At 51.0% G+C, this 20780-nt stretch overlaps 1 protein-coding gene across 1 annotated transcript; it reads left to right on the top strand.

Annotated features, from left to right (window-relative positions):
- The first annotated feature begins 1645 nt into the window (after nucleotides 1-1645).
- Nucleotides 1646-3976, top strand: LINGO1 (leucine rich repeat and Ig domain containing 1). Its single transcript, XM_010193870.1, has one exon. It carries the CDS (start codon nucleotides 1655-1657, stop codon nucleotides 3494-3496), a length of 1842 nt encoding a protein of 613 aa, XP_010192172.1. The 5' UTR covers nucleotides 1646-1654; the 3' UTR covers nucleotides 3497-3976.
- Nucleotides 3977-20780: the final 16804 nt, after the last annotated feature.

Genomic DNA, 20780 nt, shown 5'->3' with positions numbered 1-20780 from the left:
TTCTTTGATGGCTTTCTCAGCACGGCTCTGAGGAGCAGGAATTGGTTTCTGAGAAACCCCGTCCGGAGCTGCGGCACGAGCCTGGGGAGCAAACCAGCAGCGCCGCAACGGTAGCGGTGGCCCCGCTTGTATTTGTGCGGCTGCCCAGGACCTTCAGTGCTAGGGAGGTGATGACACGGGAGATGATGAATTGTAAATACCCAGCAAATGGCTCTGGGCAGCCTGGCCCAGGCCCAAGCCAACCCACTGGAAATGTTTGCACTGGACTGGGAGCTGCTGGCCTGGGGCTGGTGGGAGGGAGCTTGGCCCCACTGCCAAGGGAGTGGTGTGGGATCAGCTTCAGGGGTGAGGTGTTTCGGGTGGGCCCCAGCAACCACCCCCACCACAGGGGTAGCAGGAAGAGGGGTTGGAGAAAGGCGGGGAGCGGGAAGGAAACTGTGAGAGGGTTTCTCTGGGGACGCAGAGCCAAGGCAGGTCAAGGCCTGGCGGTTTCTGATATGGTGCTGGTGGACATTTTTATGGCCAGTCCATCAGCTTTCATCCTTCCGTCTTGCAAAGAAATGGCGAATAATTTTTTTGGGAACAAAATTTATACTTGGGTCATATATCTGATTGAAGTGATGAATATAAAGAGACGCAATGGAGGTAATGCACAGAATGCATACCAGCCCCATAAATAGTGCTGGAGCTGGGAAAGCAATGCTCAGGGTAGATAATGATGGATACAAACGGAGCCAATGCAAGTAATGTATTGAGGAGATTCAGCGATAGCCATAAATAGCATTAGTGGAAGCAATACAGAGTGCACACGTAACAATAGATATAAACGTGGTCCGGAGTAGCTGTACATCTAATATGCAATATTAATATGATTTGGTCCCTCATAACAGCTCCAACAAGAAAATAAATGCACCAGAGGCAGTGCAACGGGGAGCATTCGCTTCTGCTAGCCTATGGGCTGGGCTGGGGCTGGGGCAGAAGCCAGCCTGTAACCCCTGGGACGGTCTCCTAGTCCTCCCCAGGGAAGGCTGGTTCTGAGGGGGGCAGTGTGGGTCTGCACCTTGTGGGCAGGCATGGTGGGAAGCAAAGGACTCATCCTGATTGCGGGGGGCTACACCAAAACCAGACTGCTGCAGAGCACAGAGGAAGGGGGACAGTCTCTGCAGAGCTGTCGCCGTTGCTCCCCACTCAGACACCCCGCTGCCAGACGGCTCCAAGCAGGGTTCCCCTGGATTCTCAATCCTGTGCTCAGCTCCTCTGCGTTTGCAAAGCTGCCTTTATATTCAGGCTCCATCTACAGGGAACTGAATAATTTCAAGAGCTTAAAATAGGATGTAGATAGATGTGTTTAGTATTAATGGTTTGGCTTTTTTTTTCCAAGAAGCCGAGGAAGTGAGGTCTGTCTGACACAGATTCCTCAAGGCTTTCCACTCAAAGTCTGTGCACGTTCAATCAAGTGGGAAGTTGGGAGGTGGGGAGGAGAGATGGTTGTGCAGGCAAAGAGCTGGATTTCAGCTGGAAAACCGGCGGTGCCTTTCACCATACCACCAGCTCAACCAGGACAGTAAAACCTTTTGCTGTAGTCGCATCTGTTGTTTGCTCACGTCCACCTTGCTCTTTCTCTCCCCCGTGTTACCCACAGGTGAGAGATAGGATGGTAGCTGGGGAGGCGAGTATGCGCAGCCCAATCCTGGCCTGCTGGCAGCCGATTCTCTTCCTGATGCTGGGATCCATCCTGTCCGGCTCTGCCACGGGCTGCCCGCCGCGCTGCGAATGCTCTGCCCAGGACCGCGCCGTCCTGTGCCACCGCAAGCGATTCATGGTCGTGCCGGAGGGGATCCCAACCGAGACCAGGCTGCTGGACCTGGGCAAGAACCGCATCAAGACGCTCAACCAGGATGAATTTGCCAACTACCCTCACCTGGAGGAGCTGGAGCTCAATGAGAACATTATCAGTGCCATTGAACCTGGGGCTTTCAACAACCTCTTCAACCTCAGGACGCTGGGGCTCAGGAGTAACAGACTCAAGCTGATTCCCTTGGGGGTGTTTACTGGACTCAGCAACCTTACCAAGCTAGACATTAGTGAGAACAAAATTGTGATCCTCCTAGACTACATGTTCCAGGACTTGTACAACCTGAAGTCTTTGGAGGTGGGGGACAATGACCTCGTCTACATCTCCCACCGGGCCTTCAGCGGCCTCAACAGCCTGGAGCAGCTGACCCTGGAGAAATGCAATCTGACCTCCATCCCCACCGAGGCCCTGTCTCACCTTCATGGCTTGATCGTGCTGCGGCTGCGCCATCTGAACATCAACACCATCCGGGATTACTCATTCAAGAGGCTGTACCGACTCAAGGTCCTCGAGATCTCACACTGGCCCTACCTGGATACTATGACGTCCAACTGCCTCTACGGGTTGAACCTGACCTCCTTGTCCATCACCCACTGCAACCTGACATCCATCCCGTACGTGTCGGTGAGGCACTTGGTTTACCTCCGGTTCCTGAACCTGTCCTACAACCCCATCGTCACCATCGAGGGCTCCATGCTCCATGACCTGCTCAGGCTGCAGGAGATCCAGCTGGTGGGAGGGCAGCTCACCACGGTCGAGCCCTTTGCCTTCCGTGGCCTCAATTACCTGCGCATCCTGAACGTGTCAGGGAATTTACTGACCACCCTGGAGGAGTCAGCCTTCCACTCGGTGGGCAACCTGGAGACGCTCATCCTCGACAACAACCCCTTAGCCTGCGACTGCCGGCTGCTCTGGGTTTTCCGGCGGCGATGGAGGTTGAACTTCAACAAGCAGCAGCCCACCTGCTCCACCCCCGAGTTTGTCCAGGGCAAGGAGTTCAAAGACTTCCCCGACGTCCTCCTGCCCAACTACTTCACCTGCCGCCGAGCACGGATACGGGACCGCAAACCTCAGCAGATCTTCGTGGACGAAGGCCACACAGTCCATTTTGTCTGCCGGGCAGATGGGGACCCGCCTCCCACCATCATGTGGCTCTCTCCCCGGAAGCACCTCATCTCTACCAAAACCAATGGGCGGCTCACTGTCTTCCCTGACGGCACGCTGGAGGTGCGCTACGCCCAGATCCAGGACAATGGCACCTACCTATGCATTGCCAGCAACGCGGGTGGCAACGACACCATGCTGGCCCACCTGCACGTGCGCAGCTACTCCCCAGACTGGCCCCACCAGCCCAACAAGACCTTCGCGTTCATCTCCAACCAGCCCAATGAGAGCGATGCCAACAGCACGCGTGCCACCGTGCCTTTCCCCTTTGACATCAAGACTCTCATCATCGCCACCACCATGGGCTTCATTTCCTTCCTGGGCGTCGTGCTCTTCTGTCTGGTGCTCCTCTTCCTGTGGAGCCGGGGGAAAGGCAACACCAAGCACAATATCGAAATCGAGTATGTGCCACGCAAGTCCGATGCGGGCATCAGCTCCGCCGACGCGCCGCGCAAGTTCAACATGAAAATGATTTAACCGTGCGACAATTTGCAAACAATAATGGTGGGTGTTTTTAAAAAAACAACAAAATAAAACAAAACAAAACAAACAAAAATGAACAAATGAACAAATAAGAATAATTAAAAAACAAACATTGCTACAAACATACCGACCTCTCTCCTTCCACCATGCCCTTCGCCCCTGTCCTAACCCACTGCACCCACACTGTCACCACCTCTCTCCCCCCCTCTTCTTCTTTATACCAGGAAAACGTTCAGCTGATGTCTTCAGGACTCCCGTGTTGGTAAGGACTTTGTCCGATGGACTCCGGTGTCAGATATAACTCTGAGAGGGAAAAACAACAGAGGGGAGGGAAAAGAAAGAAAAAAAAGAAATAAAATCAATAAAAAGTTACAAACTTTCTTCTGTAACTTTGATTTCAATAATTATGGATTTTTATGAAAACTTGAAATAATAAAAAAAACCCTATTTCCTATAGATAGTTGGAATGCAAAATCTTGACTTCTTGCTCTGTCCAGTGCCGTAGCTCAGGCGAGCGCGCGTTCTCGCCTTGCTGGCATCTTCCAGCTACCCCTGAGAGCAGCCCCCGGCCTGAGCGAGTGCCCGCCAATGCCCAAGGTTTGTGCCCCCAAAAGGCTTCTCCCATGGGGCCTTGGGCCTGCACTCGGCAAGAGGAGGTTGACTGTTTTACCCCAAGGATCGGCTGTGGTTTTAGAAACAGGTCCCATACCCACCCCAGACACAGACGTGCAGAAAAAACACACAGACATGGAGACACACACGGACACACGTGGGGAGATGGACGTGGGTGGATATGTATACATGGGCACACAGATGCGGATATGCGTATGTGGACACACGTGGGTAAATGTGTACTCGGACAGACACGCACACAGGCACGCATGTGCAGAAGCGGTTGCGTAAAGATACGCATACACAGATACAAAGATGTGAGCAAGCATACACAGACAGATTGCGTACATGGGTATGCGTACATGGGTACACCTACATGGACTTGCGGGGGTGTATGTGTACATGGACACGCGTGCGTGGACATGTGCATGCAGATGGACATGCACACGTGGGCGGGTATGCATACGTGGCTGAACATGCATGTGTGGATACACGTGGACAGATATGTGTATGTGGACAGGTTTGCATACGTGGGTACACAGATGTGTGTGGACAAGTGTATGTGGACAGATACGCAAATGTAGGCAGATGAGGCCACGCAGAAGTGGATATGCATGTGTGGACAGCAGCATGTATGGGTGGATATGCGTACGTGGACACACAGATGCAGACAAGTGTACGTGAACCGATGGGTGTACATGGACACACGTGGATGGACATGCGCATGTAGATAGTGTGGGGCCAACGAGAGTACATGGATGTAATCGTGTGGGTGGACAGTCATGTGCACAGACACAAAAGTGACACCCACCCCCACCTCCACGCACACACACAGTAACACCCCCCGCCAGGGCTGCAGCTGGAGGTGGTGCGGGCTGTACGGCGCTGGCTGCCCTGCTGCTGGCTCCAGTGTTTGGCACTTGAGTTCAGGGGGACTGCAGGAGGGCTGTGCCATCCCACGGAGGGTAAAAGGAGAAATGGGGGTTAAATTGGCCCCTGGGGAGGGTGGCACCCTGCCCAGCAGCGAGCCATGGCACAGGCGACAGGCTGCATTGGCATAAATGTGTTCTGCAGCAAATGAATGAAAAGGCGCAAGGTAGGAGGGCAACCACGAAGGGCACAAGGGAAATTAGGAGACAGAGAGCAATGGGTAAAGATGGCTTAAGTCAACCTTTGAAAATAAGAGCTTCAGCCCTGACCTGGGTGGGTTGTGCCAACTTCCCACCTCTCCACCAAAGGCACAGAGCAGGGCGAAGGCCACAGCCGCCCCTCCTGCAGGGCTTTCACAGGGGAGAAACAAGGCTGGGACAGGAGCCTGGGAACCCGAGCACAGCCTGAAGGAAGCACAAAACATCCCTGCAGACGATGGCAATGTGGATAAAGGTTTTTGTAAGTGTTATTGAAACAGCAGGTGCTGCCCATCTTTCCTGGCTGCCACCAGAACCAGTAGCATTATACTGGTCTGCCCAGTCTCTGCGACATCTCTGAGGCAGATGAGCTGAGATTTGCATGCTTGGTTTGTGAAGCACCTAAGGAATATTCAGGGATCAAAGTCACTACAAGATGATAAAAAAATAAGCAACAGGAAGCTGGAATGCCAACATGGGAAAGGCTGGATTTGCTTTTCTTCCAGCAGTGTGCCAGGCTAGAAGAACCAACCTGAAACATCTGTGCTCATGGGGAGGGGGGGGCAGTTTTTGCTGGTTTCAGCTTTCTATTCATCTTCAAACAAAACAGTCTGTGTCTTTCTCCACAGCAGGTTTCAGCAGCTTTGATTTGTTAGTTTCTCATCTCTTATCCATCATTTCTTTAAAACCAAAACAGTTTTTAAAAGCTTTTTACTTTTGTTTTGCTTTTTAAAAGAGCCAAAGCAAAACATGTCCTTGTGAGCTTCCCCTCCTGTTGGTGTTTAATCAACATTTTCAACGAGCTAAATACAAAACCACAAACAGCAACATACACACCCAGGCCCCAAGCTGAAGGCAGGCGCGCTCTGCTCCACCTGCACCCCAGAGCCTGCTTCAGGGAACCCGGAGAGGCAGGGATGCACCGAAGCCTTAGCCCACCAGAGGAACACGCCAAGCCCAGCACAGGTATCTTGGAGTGAGCCTTGTTGCTGAGACTGACAGTAACTCAATCAGCAGTTTGACAGATGGCAGAGGGGGGGGTCTCCATGTTCCTGGACATCCATTAACACTGGCAATCCAGAAGAGCTTCTTAATTGACTTAAGTTATCCTTTTTTAATGCTGTAATTAAAAGAGCTAATTCAACACACAGATTAAAAAAACACTAATAACCAAGTCCAGCAAGGTATTTGCAGCACGCTACAGCGACCCAGCAATCAAAGGGAGGAATCAAGTCTTCCACTGTTAAAAAGAAGCTGCCAAAAAAAGGAAAAGAAAATTATTTCTTTGGTGTGTAACATCTCGAGCTGTGTTACTGTAGGATTTTTGCCAGCCCAGGTCCTGCCTCACACCACCCAGAACCACACGTGCCCCCAGACCCATCGCCTCCACCTCTCGAAGCCCTGTCAGGAGAAGCTGCGGCTCAGAGTCCCTCATTAGTGAGTTTGCCCGATGCTCTGCGGCACTCCTGCCTGGCACACAGGTTATTATCCACACTGATTTTTTAATCTTCAATGCTTTCTGAACTGGATATTTTTTTTTTCAGTCGCTACGTGATTAAAAGCAGATGGATGGAGCAGAAGAAAAGCATCTCAGAGTGGCCAGCATCTCAGCTGAGCAATTTTCATGGCTGGTAACGATGGGGAAAAAAAACAAAACAACCCAAAGAATAAACTCTTTTTCTCTCTTTTGCTGAAATTTACAGTGCCTTCTTTTTTTCTGCAGTTTAATCAAGGGTGAGAGAACACAGGCTGGGTTCCAGCATTGGTCTTCAGGTAACCATGGGCTACGTGTCAGAACCAGACAGCACTTCTCACGTCTATTTTTTTTTTAATAAGGATAAATAAAAAGCACTTAATAAAATAGCTTAAGAGAGGTAGCAAAAAAAAAACAACCCAGGGAGACATGTGTTTAGGGCAAGGAAGGGAGGCTGCCCTGAGGTGCCTCACCTCCCCTACTTCCAAGGCTGACGGGAGGCCCACGGGGATCCCCATGGCAGGCATAGTGTGAATATTCAGGAAATATTCAGCATTTCCAGCCTGGGAACATCACCCACCACAGGCACTTCCCTCCCCACCAAACCCCACGTTTCCCCCATTTCATGGGCTGTGACAGGCAGGTACCTGGCTCTCTCCTTGGCTGCCGAGGCAGGAGCAGAGTTACGAGCACCCCGCGACAGAGACGTTTATAGCCACCACCTCCCCAACTCTCCTCATCAATCCCCACACCCGCCCAGCTCCACTCTCCACGTTGCTAGAGGCCAAAGCCAGGTTTGAGACCCACGCCTTTGCCTACACAGGAGCGAGGGTGACCAGATGAGAGGGGATCCCTATGTCCTGTGCCTCCCTGTGCTCCCTGCCTGCAGAACCCAGCTGCAGCGCCTGGGCTTGCTGCCGGTCCCTGTTTCTATCAGGCCTTATCGCGCTTAATTTTACTCCTTCTCTCACTAACTGCCCTCCCTCTCTTATCTGTGCTTCAGAGACAATTTTTTACTCTCTCCTTTTTTTCTTTCTTATCACTCACTCTCCCCCTTTTTTTTGCCTTTTTTTAAAAAAATACTTTCTGCTTTCTGTGCTTCTCTCTTGCTCTCCTGCCATTTCTCTCTGTCAAGTGCTCTTCTCTCCCTACCATGTTTGTGCTCCCCCTCTCCACACACACTTTTCTCCCTTGCATCTCTGCCTCCCCGCTCCCCTGCAGGGTCCCATCCTGCTCCCTCCACAGCGAACAGACAGGAAGAAAGAAAGAAAAACCTTTGGGCTTCACCTCCTTTTCTCCTTTCTCACTCATCCCCTTTTTCCACCTCCCCCTTCCTCGCTCCCCACATGCTCTCCAGCCCTGCCATGGGTACATGCAGCTCCTCCAGGGAAGTAGTGGGCCTACTGCTTTCCTTTTTTTTTTTTCCAGGCCTGTATCTGCATGCTTATGATAGATTTACTGTGATTCTATCGGTTTATGATTAAAACCCATCAATTTTACTAGGCCTTTTTCTTATTTTCCATAATCCTCAGGATTCAAGGCAATCAAATTTTAACGGGAAAGCATGGGCTGTGCAGTTAGGTCCCGGTGTAATGGGGAACGGTTCATTTCCCAATCCAGCCCCATTACTGGTAGGTACTAAAGAAATATTGCCCTGTGAAAGAGATTTTTCCTCAATTCCCTTTAAAACAATGTACTTACTTGAGCAGAGGATTAGAGGAACAATGTGAATCACCAATGACTGAAACACAGTGCCCCCTGCCACCACAGCGTGTTCCCCTGCTGAGGTTTCCATGCAGCGTTTCCTGGGGGTCTCGGTGGGCCCCAGCCTGGGGTGAGCAGGGTGGCAGCTGTGGGTCCCTGTCAGCTGCTCTGTCTCAGCTCCTCATCACCAGGCAGCCAGCAGCTCCATCCCCTCCGGAGATTTCATCATGCGCCCGTTACGAGCCAGGTAATAAGACATTTCATTCAAATGAGCAAATTTATTCCAGTGGCACTTTAATAACAAAATCAATAAAACTACACTTCCCAGCAGGGCTTTATCATATGCTAAAACTACAGCATATTGCCTGGATATACTAAATTCTCTCCCCGAAATAAAGTGCAAAGTTTAGAAGACAGATGACACCATTTGCAGCACTAGTAGGATAATACCCTAATAAATCCACAGCCACCTGGGCACTTCAGAGTTGTCACACGCTGCACTGGGTGGCCACTGGGAACTTCCCAATGACAGTGAGAACAGGAATGAGACCTTTGTGCCCCTCGGGCTTGCAGAGCAGACGGAGGGAGCATGGGCTCCAGAGCACAACTCTGCACCCGAGCAGTGCAGCATCCGTGTACATGGACCAGCCGGAGCCCACTGCGAACATGGGAGGGTTGTTGACCCAGTCAGCAGCGTAGGTTACCTTATCTGTGGTGGCTCTCGTTTCATCGCTGTTCCCCATGTCATTACACTCCAGCACCTAGCCTGACATGAGATGAAAGTTCTTCCCGCCTCCATCCTCCTCCCCAGACCATCATCCAGCTGCTCTCCCAACCCTGCCCTGCTCCCAGCCAGCCATCTCCCACCAGCTCCCTTCTCCTCCTCGTTCCTCCAGCTTCCCAAGCCTATCAGTGTTCCCCAGCCTTGAGTGCTGCGAAACTAATTAGCTCACTACAAAGACTGAGGAATAATTAGGGACTCCACTGAAAGCACGAAACTAGGGCATCTCGCCTTAAATAAACGCAAGGAAGTGTCTCTCTGCTCCGCTGATGGCCTGCGATTTCTTCAAGCAGATGATTACACGACTTGCCATCCCTCAGCACCCACTCCAGGCATGTTCACCAGAGGTGCCTCTCCCCACCTCACTCCTTAGACAGGTGCTTCCTGGCTTTTTCAGCTCATGTGTCTGCCATTAAATCCAGCTCCTCCATGGCAAGTCAAGCACTGAAGCAAGCAGGCAACTTTCCTGGAGATGCTGGGGCTGCTGGTTTGGGGGCTGCCTTCTTAGTGGTCCTTCATCTCCAGCACTCTTCAGGGGAAATTTATAGCATCAAGCCTGGAAAATTGTTAGTGAGAAAAAAAATTTGCAAAATTTCTTTTCTAGCTACCTCTGCTGGGTAGAAGAGACACTGAAACAGTCTCTCCCCAGGCAGCCTCACCATGGTGGGCAGGAGCCTGCCTTGCCCCAAACTGGAGCCCCTGAAGAACAGAGTGACACAAGAGGAGGAGGATCTGGGGACAACCCCAGTGATGGTGTTGAAGTCATGTTCAAGCCCTCTGTTGACACAGCGGTTCCCTGCAAGCCTATATCTCTCTCCAAGGAAACACCCTTCCCTCTCAATGTCTCAAGGTGACAAGCAGGAGATGGAGTCGGAGGTAGCCCAGCACAAGGTGTCTCTGACTTCCACCACTCGTCTCCCCAGCACTGCAAACGATCCTCCTCCAGCCATTATCTGTGCCTGAAGTGGTCCACACAGTTTTGTCACTTACTAATGATATTTAATAACAACCTGACACTCAGCCCCTGCCTGATACCAGAGGCAGCTGCGCTCAAGCCTGACTGATGTCACCAGGGGACGAGCGGGGCTTGCTGCCTCTCAGGGAAGGTGGGACATAGTATGTCCTTCTTAGGGTTTTCTATTGCCTCAGGTCACCAGACACAGAAGGGGAAGGGAAAAGGAAAGAGAGGTGGGAAGGGGGTCCTAAGCAGCAGCCCACATCAAATCTGAGGACATGGCTTCAGCATCAGGACCCTGATGCAGGCTGCAGGGAGGGGAGTCTGTGCCTGTGCTGGAGCTGTGCTGGGGAAAGCAAACCCGTCTCTCACCCAGCCACAGCTCCCCCTCAGCAGTCCGGAGTGGTTCACCTCTGAGAGATCAGGTGTCCATCACCCACAGGAGGTTCCCTCGCCATACCCAAGGACACAAGCTTGGAGAAGGTGAAAAACTTCAGCTTTCCCTGGTAGAGGGGTTCAGGGACTGGGGAAGGTCTGCACCTTGAGAAGGGCCATGCTGAGTCAGTTCCAGGGCCGTGTCCCTCAGGACCATGTCCCCAGGCAGGTGCCTATGGCAGAGGAAGGCCTGGGCAAGTACAGAATAACCCCAATTGCCCTCCTCCTATGCAATCCCTCCCAGCCTGAGACAGCCCCAGGCTGAAGAGCTTCTGAACCACAGTGTCTCAGCACCATTTTTTCATTAGTCATTAACAAACCTTTCTTCCTTGTCATAGCCAGATGGCACTTTTTAATCTACTCCTGCCCCTGGCCTGCAGCAGTTGTGGTGGCAGCGGGCAGAGGTCCTGCTCTGTGCTGCCAGCAAGGTGCATTTGCTCAGTACATAAAGTCTACGCTGCAAACACAGTCCTGCTCTTTCTTCCCCACCTCGGAAGGGTTAAGGATTTGCAGACAGCAGGTGAAGCTAGGCAGAGCAGGCAGGGCTGCCTGCTATTGCTCTATCTGCACCAGCAAATAGGCTGGAGCAGCTGCTCCCTTCTCCTGGGTGGCTGCTTAAAGGGACAATGCTAAGGTCGAATAGACCCAACCCTGGACCTGCCTTTTCTTTCTCTTTTCTTTTTCCCAGGGCTCATAAGTGTTGACAATTCAAACAGATGAGAATTCAGGACAAAAATCAAGAGTGAGGGGTTCAAATGCCTTCATCTAACAACCCTTCCTAGCTCAGCATTCCCTTTTCCACTACAGCTCACCTGCCCATTGCGACCTGCTCCAGAAACCACAGGAGAAGAGACCCAGAGCTTATTAAATGCCTGTGCTTCTCTTTCTTTGTGTCACCAGGCAGCAGGGTTTCACACTCGCTATGTCTGCTGCCAGCATGTAGATCCTTTGTGGCAGAGCCATTTTAGGGGAAAAACCTCCCCCTGTACCATCTTATATCAGGCTGAAAAGAGAGGCAGGACCAGGCTGGAGCAAACCTCCTTGGTTCTGTACCAACAACCAGAGAGCAGAAGAGTCCCCAGGCACGGCTCCAGCCTGGCAGAGGGCTGCCACCATGCAAGTACCTCCAGGTCCATGCTCCCTAAGCATGCATGGTCTTACTATTGGTAAGGCTGCATTGTCAGCACCAGCACCAAAGTTGAGAGTATTTTCCAAAAGCAGAAGTGTGATGAGGAAGAAGAGACATAAAACTCGAGAGGTCGAGAGAGGTTCTCCTCCCCCTCTACTCTGCCCTGGTGAGACCGCATCTGGAATATTGCGTCCAGTTCTGGGCCCCTCAGTTCAAGAAGGACAGGAACTGCTGGAGAGAGTCCAGCGTAGGGCTACAAAGATGATGGAGGGAGTGGAGCATCTCCCTTATGCGGAAAGGCTGAGGGAGCTGGGTCTCTTTAGGTTGCAGAAGAGGAGACTGAGGGGAGACCTCATTAATGTTTACAAATATTTAAAGGGTGAGTGTCACGAGGATGGAGCCAGGCTCTTCTCGGGGACAAACAATGATAGGACAAGGGGTAACGGACACAAACTGGAACACAGGAGGTTCCACTGAAATTTGAGAAGAAACTTCTTCTCAGTGAGGGTGACAGAGCACTGGACCAGGCTGCCCAGAGAGGTTGTGGAGTCTCCTTCTCTGCAGACATTCAAAACCCACCTGGACGCCTTCCTGTGTAACCTCATCTGGGTGTTCCTGCTCTGGCAGGGGGATTGGACTGGATGAGCTTTTGAGGTCCCTTCCAATCCCTAACGTTCTGTGATTCTGTGATTCTGTGATTCTGTGAAAACAGACAGACTTGCCCCGTGACAAGAGGGTAGGTTGTGACACCTTCAACGGAGCATGAGAAGTGCCCTGAAAGCCTGGGATGGGTTGGGATCTGTGCACAACCAGGAGGTTCCTTCTGGCAGAAGGCCCTCGCAGATGGATGCTCAAGGCAGCAAATGGATACGTCTTTATCCTGCAGAGCAAGTGGAGCTGTTCTTGTCTTTCAAACACACACCTAATCATTTTTAAGATCTCTGCCACAAAACTATCTTTTTGATAAATCTAATCACAGGCTTAAATTACAGATAAATACCCGATATTAAAAGAACAGTTTGAAAAGGAGGAAAGGGGTAGTTTGACAGTGCTCATTTTCTCTGCTTTTCTATAGCACACATCTTGGGCTATTTAACTGCAGAGCTTATGAAGCTTCATTCTGACAACTCTACTTTCTTTCAAATGTGGCTCCCACAAATGTTTCCCCTGGTTTCTTTACCCACTATACCGCTAACAGAGCTGTATTATTGCAGCAGTCATCATATCTCCAGCTGAGGCTAGGAATCAGGCACGCGGAGAGCTGCACGAACACACAAAGAAATATACCTGGTGCTTAAAAGGCTGGACCCAAAAGCATCTACATTGGGAATGAGGGACACCTAGGTGCCAGCGTGGGATCTGGGCTATGTACCTCAACAAATAAGAGCAGCTGAAAAATTAAAAAAATCAAAGGAGCGAACAGCTCAAGAGCCAGGATGAGGAGAGGTCTGTGCCAGCACAGCTCTCCTGCTTGCGCCACTGCCGGCCCTCGCGCTGCCAGGGTAGGAATGATCCAGCTCTAGGTGCTTTTAAGCACCGCACAAATCCAGGCTCATGCTGGCTTCCTCTGCTCTGCGGGGAACAATGGCTTTGATCAACAGAAGATTGCTGAGTTAATTGTAATGATATTCTAATAAAGCTGGGGAGATTAATTATGGCTCTTTATCAGAGCTGGCCCTCTGCCAGGGGTTTGCAAAATTGTTTTCCTCTGTTTCTTGTCATTTGAATTTAGGAGAAGAAAGGAGGAAGTTGGGTGCCTTTTTTTCCTCCAGCAATGAGGAGTGTGGCCTTGTGTCCCGTTCACGCTCACAGCTGGGCACATTTCGGGAGGGGAACGGGGAAGGTGCAGACAGAAAGCAAATGGAGAGCGACAGAGCAAACCAATTAGACACGATGCAGCACAATTATGCTCCTAGTCAATAAGTGGCTCAGTGCAGAGGAGCACAAAGGAATGAGGCGATGGCGTGCGGACCACAGACGTCGCTCCACGGAGGGTAAACCCTGGGCACGCCGCACCTTTCCAGGGCAGGGGGGGACAAGACATGGGGGTGCTCGCCACGAGGGTTCACGGTGGCAGCGCTGACACCAGGCGGAAAAGCTTCATGGCCTTCGTTCTTGCTCATACCACACCAGCGCAGAAAAACAAGTGTCCAGAGAGCAGCCAGAGCCCTGCTAAGTGGCCTTGGGGACCGTGAGACTCAAACCTTCCTATTTCACTTGACAAATTGCTGTTCCTTCCAGGGAAGATTTAGCAGTGCCCAGGCAGGTGAGAGACAGACCTGCAGAGGAACAATCCAAGCTGCAAGGCAGCAGATCAATCAGGAGGAGGCTGCAAGTCGAAGCAGAGAAGGAAACATGGTCCACACACAAGCCAGAGAAAGCCGAGGACTCTCACGGACGGCCTTTCCAAAGCAACACAGCGGCACCGAGCGCTTTTCGTCTGCTGAAGGACCGGACCATGACAGCAACATCCACTCTGTGCTAAAGCAGAGCACTTGCAGCAAGGTCTGAGCAGGGTAGGAGTAGGGTCCATGCTTTATACCATCACCCTGATAGCAATCTAGATGATTCTTTAGGGTTTTCAACAACCCATAAAACTATCTCACATCCAAAATGTTTGCTCCAACTGAAAGGAAAAAAAATGCTGATCTAAATACTTTTCTCCTGGAACATGACAGAAACAATTATTCATTTAGGCTTTTGCAAAGACTATTGAGTTTGGCAAAATGTTGCTCCAGGGTTAAAATCACTGGAAAAAGTTTCAAAAGCATTTAAAAAGCCCTACATTTTTAGCCGAGGAAACCTCAGTTTTCCCATTTCAGAACAAACCCTTACATCAAATCTGAGTTTATCTTAAATATAAAGAAACTAACAAAAAATTAAGAGCACAGTTACCAAGATGATCAAGACTGGAAAGCAATGTGTTGCAGAACTGTACTCACTACCTTCCATCTCAATAAAATTTGCCCTTTTATATGGATTTTGGGCAACCAGAGTATTTCCTCAGCTCAAAGACGCTCTTTAAGAAGAAAATCTCATTTCCAACTGCCTTGAGACCTTAGTCCTGCCCATGACAGGGCTGGCACCAGCCTCTGTGGGCTCAGAACTACAGCATCAGGGTGGCACAGCCAGGGGCTGGGCATGTGCCCAGCAGCACCCACCGCTCCGGCACGCACTACCCGAGATTCCCCATAAATAAAATCGTCGGCATCGGCTCTCATGTTCATTTCACAGGCGGCTGCTCCGCTGACAGCTTTCACATGCCGCTACCGTGTCTTGTCAGCTTTATGCTCTCGGGCCAACGCTGGCTCACCAGCTCCGATGTATATACATAAAAATAAATGGCTCAGAAACCCCAATAAAGTGACAGATAACATAATGGGACCTGGCTTCAGAAAATAAGCTTGTTTATGGAACCTCCGTGCCTCCAAATTTGATTTATGTTGTGCGGGCTGTCTCTCAGCGCGGGTTTGGGGAGGAAGGCTTGCTCATGCTCGCTTCCCATGGGTGGCAAGGGGACAGCAGCTTGTTAAAAGCTGCCTTTGGGGCTTCAGCCCTGAGACTGGCAGCATCGGTGTAAGCAGCAGAGACCAGAGCTCCCCACAGGATTTGGCTGACATGATCCTTCTCCAGCTCCCCCAGGAGCTCAGTGTTTTTGCTAGATGCTGCCCCAGCCAGGTCCAATACCTGCCCCACACTCAGGGAAGCCGTCCTCATCCTCTCTAAGCCTCCTCCCACACAACTCCCTTCCTCGGGCTTTCTGGGCTTGCCCATGCCATCTGCAAGCTGGAGGTAGCTGCAAAAAGCTGCGTTTCAGCAACCAACAAAGCTTACAAAGTAAAACCAGACAGTGCCTAAAGGAGACCGTGTGAGCTTCAAACAGGAGAGCTCCTGATGGCACAAAGCAGGTTCTCCTGGTAGCCCCTTTGCTCTGGGCTGCAGATGGTCCTTATTCAATCTCTTGCTAGAAGAGCTTCCTTGCAAACAGGGATAATCCTTCATTTGATGTTTGCTCCCTTGGATATCGCTGTTCACAGCAAGCATCGCAATTTGTGTTTATTCTTGCCAAGCCATGTTTATTCTTGAGCCGCTTTGATTGTTACAGTGAAGGCTCTTTCAGTCAAAGTGCCTGTTTCCAGGGGGCTAATAATGAGAGACTGTCAATCCAGAGACACAAGGGAAAAAATCACAGCCCCTCCTCTCACAGAAAACAATCAGCTGCTGCCAGACTCCATGCTTCGTGCTTCTCAATCTTGGATATGCGGCTGGAAGATCCTTCGCTCCAGCCTCAAGTGGATGTGCCAATGCGATGTCGGCCCCAATGCCTTTCATGCAGAGGAGCACCGAGGCTCTGAGGAAAAGCCTTGCAGCTGCAGTATATAAATCCCACAGGACATTCAAACAGCCCAGCTCGGCTTTGCTTGCCTTTGCGTACCTTTGTGTGCCCAGCAATTTCCTACACCATGACTGATGCACTCAGCAACTCCTGTTCTAAGCCCAGGATCCCACATGCAGAGCAAATCCCTGGCTGTCAAGCACAAAACACCCCAGGAGAGGAAGAATCACCCCTGCAAGATGCAGGATCACAGGCACAGACCCACCGTGGCAGTGCAGGGGGACCTCAGGCTTGGATGGCAACCATGTGGCTGCTCCCCATCCCTTGTTCCAATCTCCAGGCCTTCATCCTGTTCAGATTTTAATCAAACCTTACAATATGCTGCCGTTTGTCTGAGGCTTAGTACTAAGGAGGGCTGTGGGGGAGGTTTCCCCTGAAATTAAATAATTAAAATGTTTTTCTCAGGCTAAATAATTTTAATATTTCCCCCCCAGCAGACTAGTGGCAATAAATATTTAATACATTCCTTGCTTCGCTGCATCCAGTGTGTTGCCATTTTCAAAATCATTTTATCATGTGTATTTTTCTTCTTTTAATTACAGTCACCCAGTATCAAACCACTTCAATAAATAATCAAAGACAGGGGAGAGACGGGGCAGCCGTGACGCTTCAGGAGACGCGTGCTGTACTACCGGCACGGGGAGGTGTGCAGGGGAGGGATGCATCCTACATACTGACCCCACCTTAATGCTGTGATCTGGGCTGCCTTACCAAAATAGGTCCTCAGGAAGGTGAGCAGAGCCTGGCAGCTCCAACGCAGAGGTCCATCCTGCCAATACCCTCGCTGGCAGGGGAATGCCAGGGGACGGGTGTAAAAGCCGGCCAAGCGTGCACTGATACCTCCCCAGGACGCTCCTCCAGCCACCGGCAATCTGCGGCTGAAGGACTTCCTGAGTCAGGCATCCTAGCTCTCCTTTAAAAGCCCTCAATGGATTTATTTTTTTTTTTCTTCTTCTTCCAGGAATTTCTCTAATTACAAGGATAGCACGAGCGCTTCTTAACTGTTCTCTGTCCAAACCAGCAGCAGCAGGTAAAGATGCCCTCTGTGCCTACGGCAAGGGGTGGGCTGGTGGTGATGCTGGGTGCAGCAAGGGAGGACTACGCTCAGAAACCACCCTCACCATGCTGTTGGAAGCTAGAAAGCTGGGAGCCCCAGCCCTTCATGGCGTGGTCAGATCCTGCCGCTCCCGTGGCCGTCCCCGTAGCCACCGGGCTCACGGCCCCAGTGGCCTGGCAAGGAGAGGGTTACCAACCCCCCCCGCCACCACAGCAGCCAGCCTGGTGAATGATATTAGCAAAAATGAAGAGAAATACTACATGAAGTTAATAAGATCTGAGGGGACCTCCTTAGACAAGTTGATTTCCAAATTGGACTGACTTTAACCTCACATAAATAAAAATGAACGCTTATAAAATATGGTGGAAAAATCCATAAGGGCAGATGAAGGCACTGATGCGTTTTTACCTCCCTCCTGCACTTGCAGCAGGGAGCAGGGCTCCACTTACTGCTCAGGATCACCACGACCCTGCCCGTGCTCCAGACAAGCCCTGGGGTGTCCCCCAGCCACCAGCATGGTTCAGGGCTGGAGAAGCTCCCCTGGGCTTCCAGGCACAACGGAGCAGGCATCAAGCAAGAAGGAGCAGGGGCTCAGCCTGCCCCCCATCAGCACTAAGCTGTACAAATCCAGCGCAAAGCAAGCCTCCATCTCTGAGTGCCACAGAAGGTCCCTCTCTGGTATCCAGGCACCTCTTTTCACTTAACTTGGAGGATCGTAACATCCCCACCTAGGCTGCCAAATTCTGCTTGAATTCACTGCTTCCATGAAACATGGCTGCAGGGCAGACACACGTCATACATGCACAGAGCCAGGATCTCACGAGCTTGTATTTCTTTAGGCAACCACTGCTAATAAAGGCCCTACCTCAAAGGTCTTCAGCCTAAGCAGAGGATGAGAAGAACCAGGAGGAGAAAACAGAGTTGCTGCCTCACAGACAGGTGGGTCCCACACTTGCTTCCGAGCCATTGTCACCAATCTGGGACACAGGCTGACAGAGGAAGGGTGGAGGGCGGGGAGATATTTCTTGCAGGGTGGATCTACTCATCAAGCAAGAGGCACTGGGGCAGAAAGCAGAGCTGGGAGACACAGCGAGTGCAGGCAGAGGCTGTCACCAGAGGCTGACTGACAGTGAGAAACCGCGTGTGGAGAGGGACTGCAAGGTTAACAGGAAAGAAAGCTGTGAAAGGCCTGGAGAGCAGAGACAGGTAACTGCTGTTTGCCAGCAGGAACCACCAAAAGCAAGTAAAGCATGGGTGACACGAGCGAAATGACAGGCGAGGAAAATGATCCTTGCAGCAGAGCTCTGAACAGGCAAGAGTGGGAGAAGATTGCATTTGTCAAGGCCAGAGAAAAGGATGTTGCAGGAATTGAGCCGTGAGATGATGACACTCCGGATGAGAGTTTTAGCTGTACCTTAGCAACCTGACGTGAGGGACCGAGGCCGGCCAAGCGCAGCCATCTCACCCGCAGGCAGCGTCGCACCGGCCCTTGGATCGGGGTAACCTGCAGTTACACACGTGGAGCTGGCACATAGATGCTGAGATCCGGGTCCAGGCAGCGCAGGATGTGATGGCAATGGAAGACGGGCTCTGGGGAGCTCTTCCTGAACTCAGTCATCTGCTGGCATGAAGAGGGTGATCTTCAGACAGACAAGACAAAGAAAGACAGAAAACCAGGAAAGATTATTTGGGTTGCCAAGGGAGGACAGGTCTTCAAGAGCTCTGTGGGATGAAGGATCAGGAGGAGGGAAACATTCTGCTGGTGTAGAGCTGTTGCCAGGGAGAACTTATCGGCATCGGGGAAAGCAGGGCACAGGGCCAACCCTGCGCTGGAACCAGAGGAACAGAGCCAGCCAGCAGTCATTGACAGCGTGTTCAAAAGCTATGGGAACTGCTGGGAGGAAAGGGGTGCAGGAGAGCTGATGGGGTCTCAGGTAAGAAGGGAAGGAAAGCAGATCTGCCTGGAAAGGGAAGATCAAAGGGGAAAGAGGTAAGGAATCATTGTGCAAGGAAAAAGTCACTGCACCTCCCTGCACACTGAGCCAAGCCTCCTGCAGGCCAGCAAGTGAGAGGCATCAGGAGGCAAAGCCCCAAACCAACCAGCTCAGAAATCCTGGTAACAGCAGCTGCTGTCCTATAAAAAGGGGTCTGGCCTTTGGAATATGATGTGGGCAATAACAAAGCAGAGCAACCTTAAATATCCGTTTCCTCCACATAAATAACACTGTCTATAACTTCGGCTTTACAAGCAAATATTTACAGGGCAGAGAATCTACGAACGATAAATGAAACAGTTTCTGGGCTGCTTGGGACAGAGACGAGGAGCTCAGAGATGAGCTCCCTTTGCCCAGAGTGAGTAAAAAAAAAAGAAACCAACCCAAAAAAACACAGCAAACCCAGACCAAATCCTCCAAGGTTTTTGTGGCACTGAAATTCAGGCTCAGAGCAACTTTGCAGGAGATGCTGTGTCCTTTCTCTGCACTCACTGCTCATTATCCTCAGGATGGAAATTTTTCCTACCATTTTCGGGAGGTGCTCTGAGCTGTTTTCAGCTCAAAACGCGCTGTGCAGTGAATCCAGATTGGACTCGGTGGGCAGAGCTAACGGGAGGCTGCAAGCAGAAACAAAAACCCCATGCAACCCAAGGACACTTGCAGCCTCAAAGGTCTTGCCACCAACACCCAGACCTTGCCAGCTTCTCCTGAGCTTTACTGGGCAAGTTTTATTGAATTTGGCAGCACAGGGAATTAAGCCCATACGTGAGTCAGTGCAGGATCAGGGCCTTGGCATGCGAGGACAAGTCCCTGGTCCTTTTGTAGGGCACGACGTGCAAAAGGACTTACAGCGCCTTTGTAGCAGGCTGAGGCAGGGACAGACACACAGACATCCAGGGCAGACTGGGATGAAGGCAAGGGAAATTGCTCATAAAAGCAAATGGATTTACCTCTCTCCTCTTCCCCTTAAAATGCAGGTTTTGTATCAACCCAGAGACATACAGGTCAAATTTGGAGCTGAACTTCAGAAAAAGAAGCAAAAATGAAAATTTCAGGCATGTTTGGTGTTTTTTTTCTCCTGGACATTTCTGAAACAGATCACTTTTCACTGAGGAAGCGAGCCAACATGCACAAACAAGAAGCAAAATGAAGTGACCCCAAACAAATGAAATAGATTTTCATGGTTTGTTTCTTCCTCAGGGGGTGTGTGAGGGGAAAGGGATCATTGTCAGTCTCCCAGAGACTTTTTTTTTTTAACTTCAGACACCACACTGAAAAACTGAATTATTCAGAGAGCTCTAATTGCAGCTCCAAGGTACCATTCCTGTCCTTCGCACAATATCATCCTGGCCAGAAACTGCTGTTTTCTTACTGCTTTCCCAAGGGATACAGGCTCTGCCCGCACCCAGAGACTGTTGTGTACCTATTCCCAACAGCACACCACCATGGGAGGGGGAAGAGGGTTTTCTTACAGACGAGTACACACAAGTCCGTACATAGGCACATAAACTTTGCAGGATGGAAGGAAGAATGAGAAATAATGAATCCCCTTGCACTCACTAAGTCCAAGCAAATAGACTGAAGTGGGAGCCTGATCTGCGTTGGGTTGATTGA

Source organism: Mesitornis unicolor, unplaced genomic scaffold (assembly GCF_000695765.1).
Source record: "Mesitornis unicolor isolate BGI_N332 unplaced genomic scaffold, ASM69576v1 scaffold24950, whole genome shotgun sequence".
Taxonomy (NCBI): domain Eukaryota; kingdom Metazoa; phylum Chordata; class Aves; order Mesitornithiformes; family Mesitornithidae; genus Mesitornis; species Mesitornis unicolor.
This window is presented reverse-complemented; position numbering and strand designations above follow the sequence as displayed.

What these genes read in the sequence shown, in the direction of transcription:
- LINGO1 (XM_010193870.1), top strand. Translation starts at nt 1,655, where the DNA reads ATGGTAGCTGGGGAGGCGAGTATGCGCAGCCCAATCCTGGCCTGCTGG.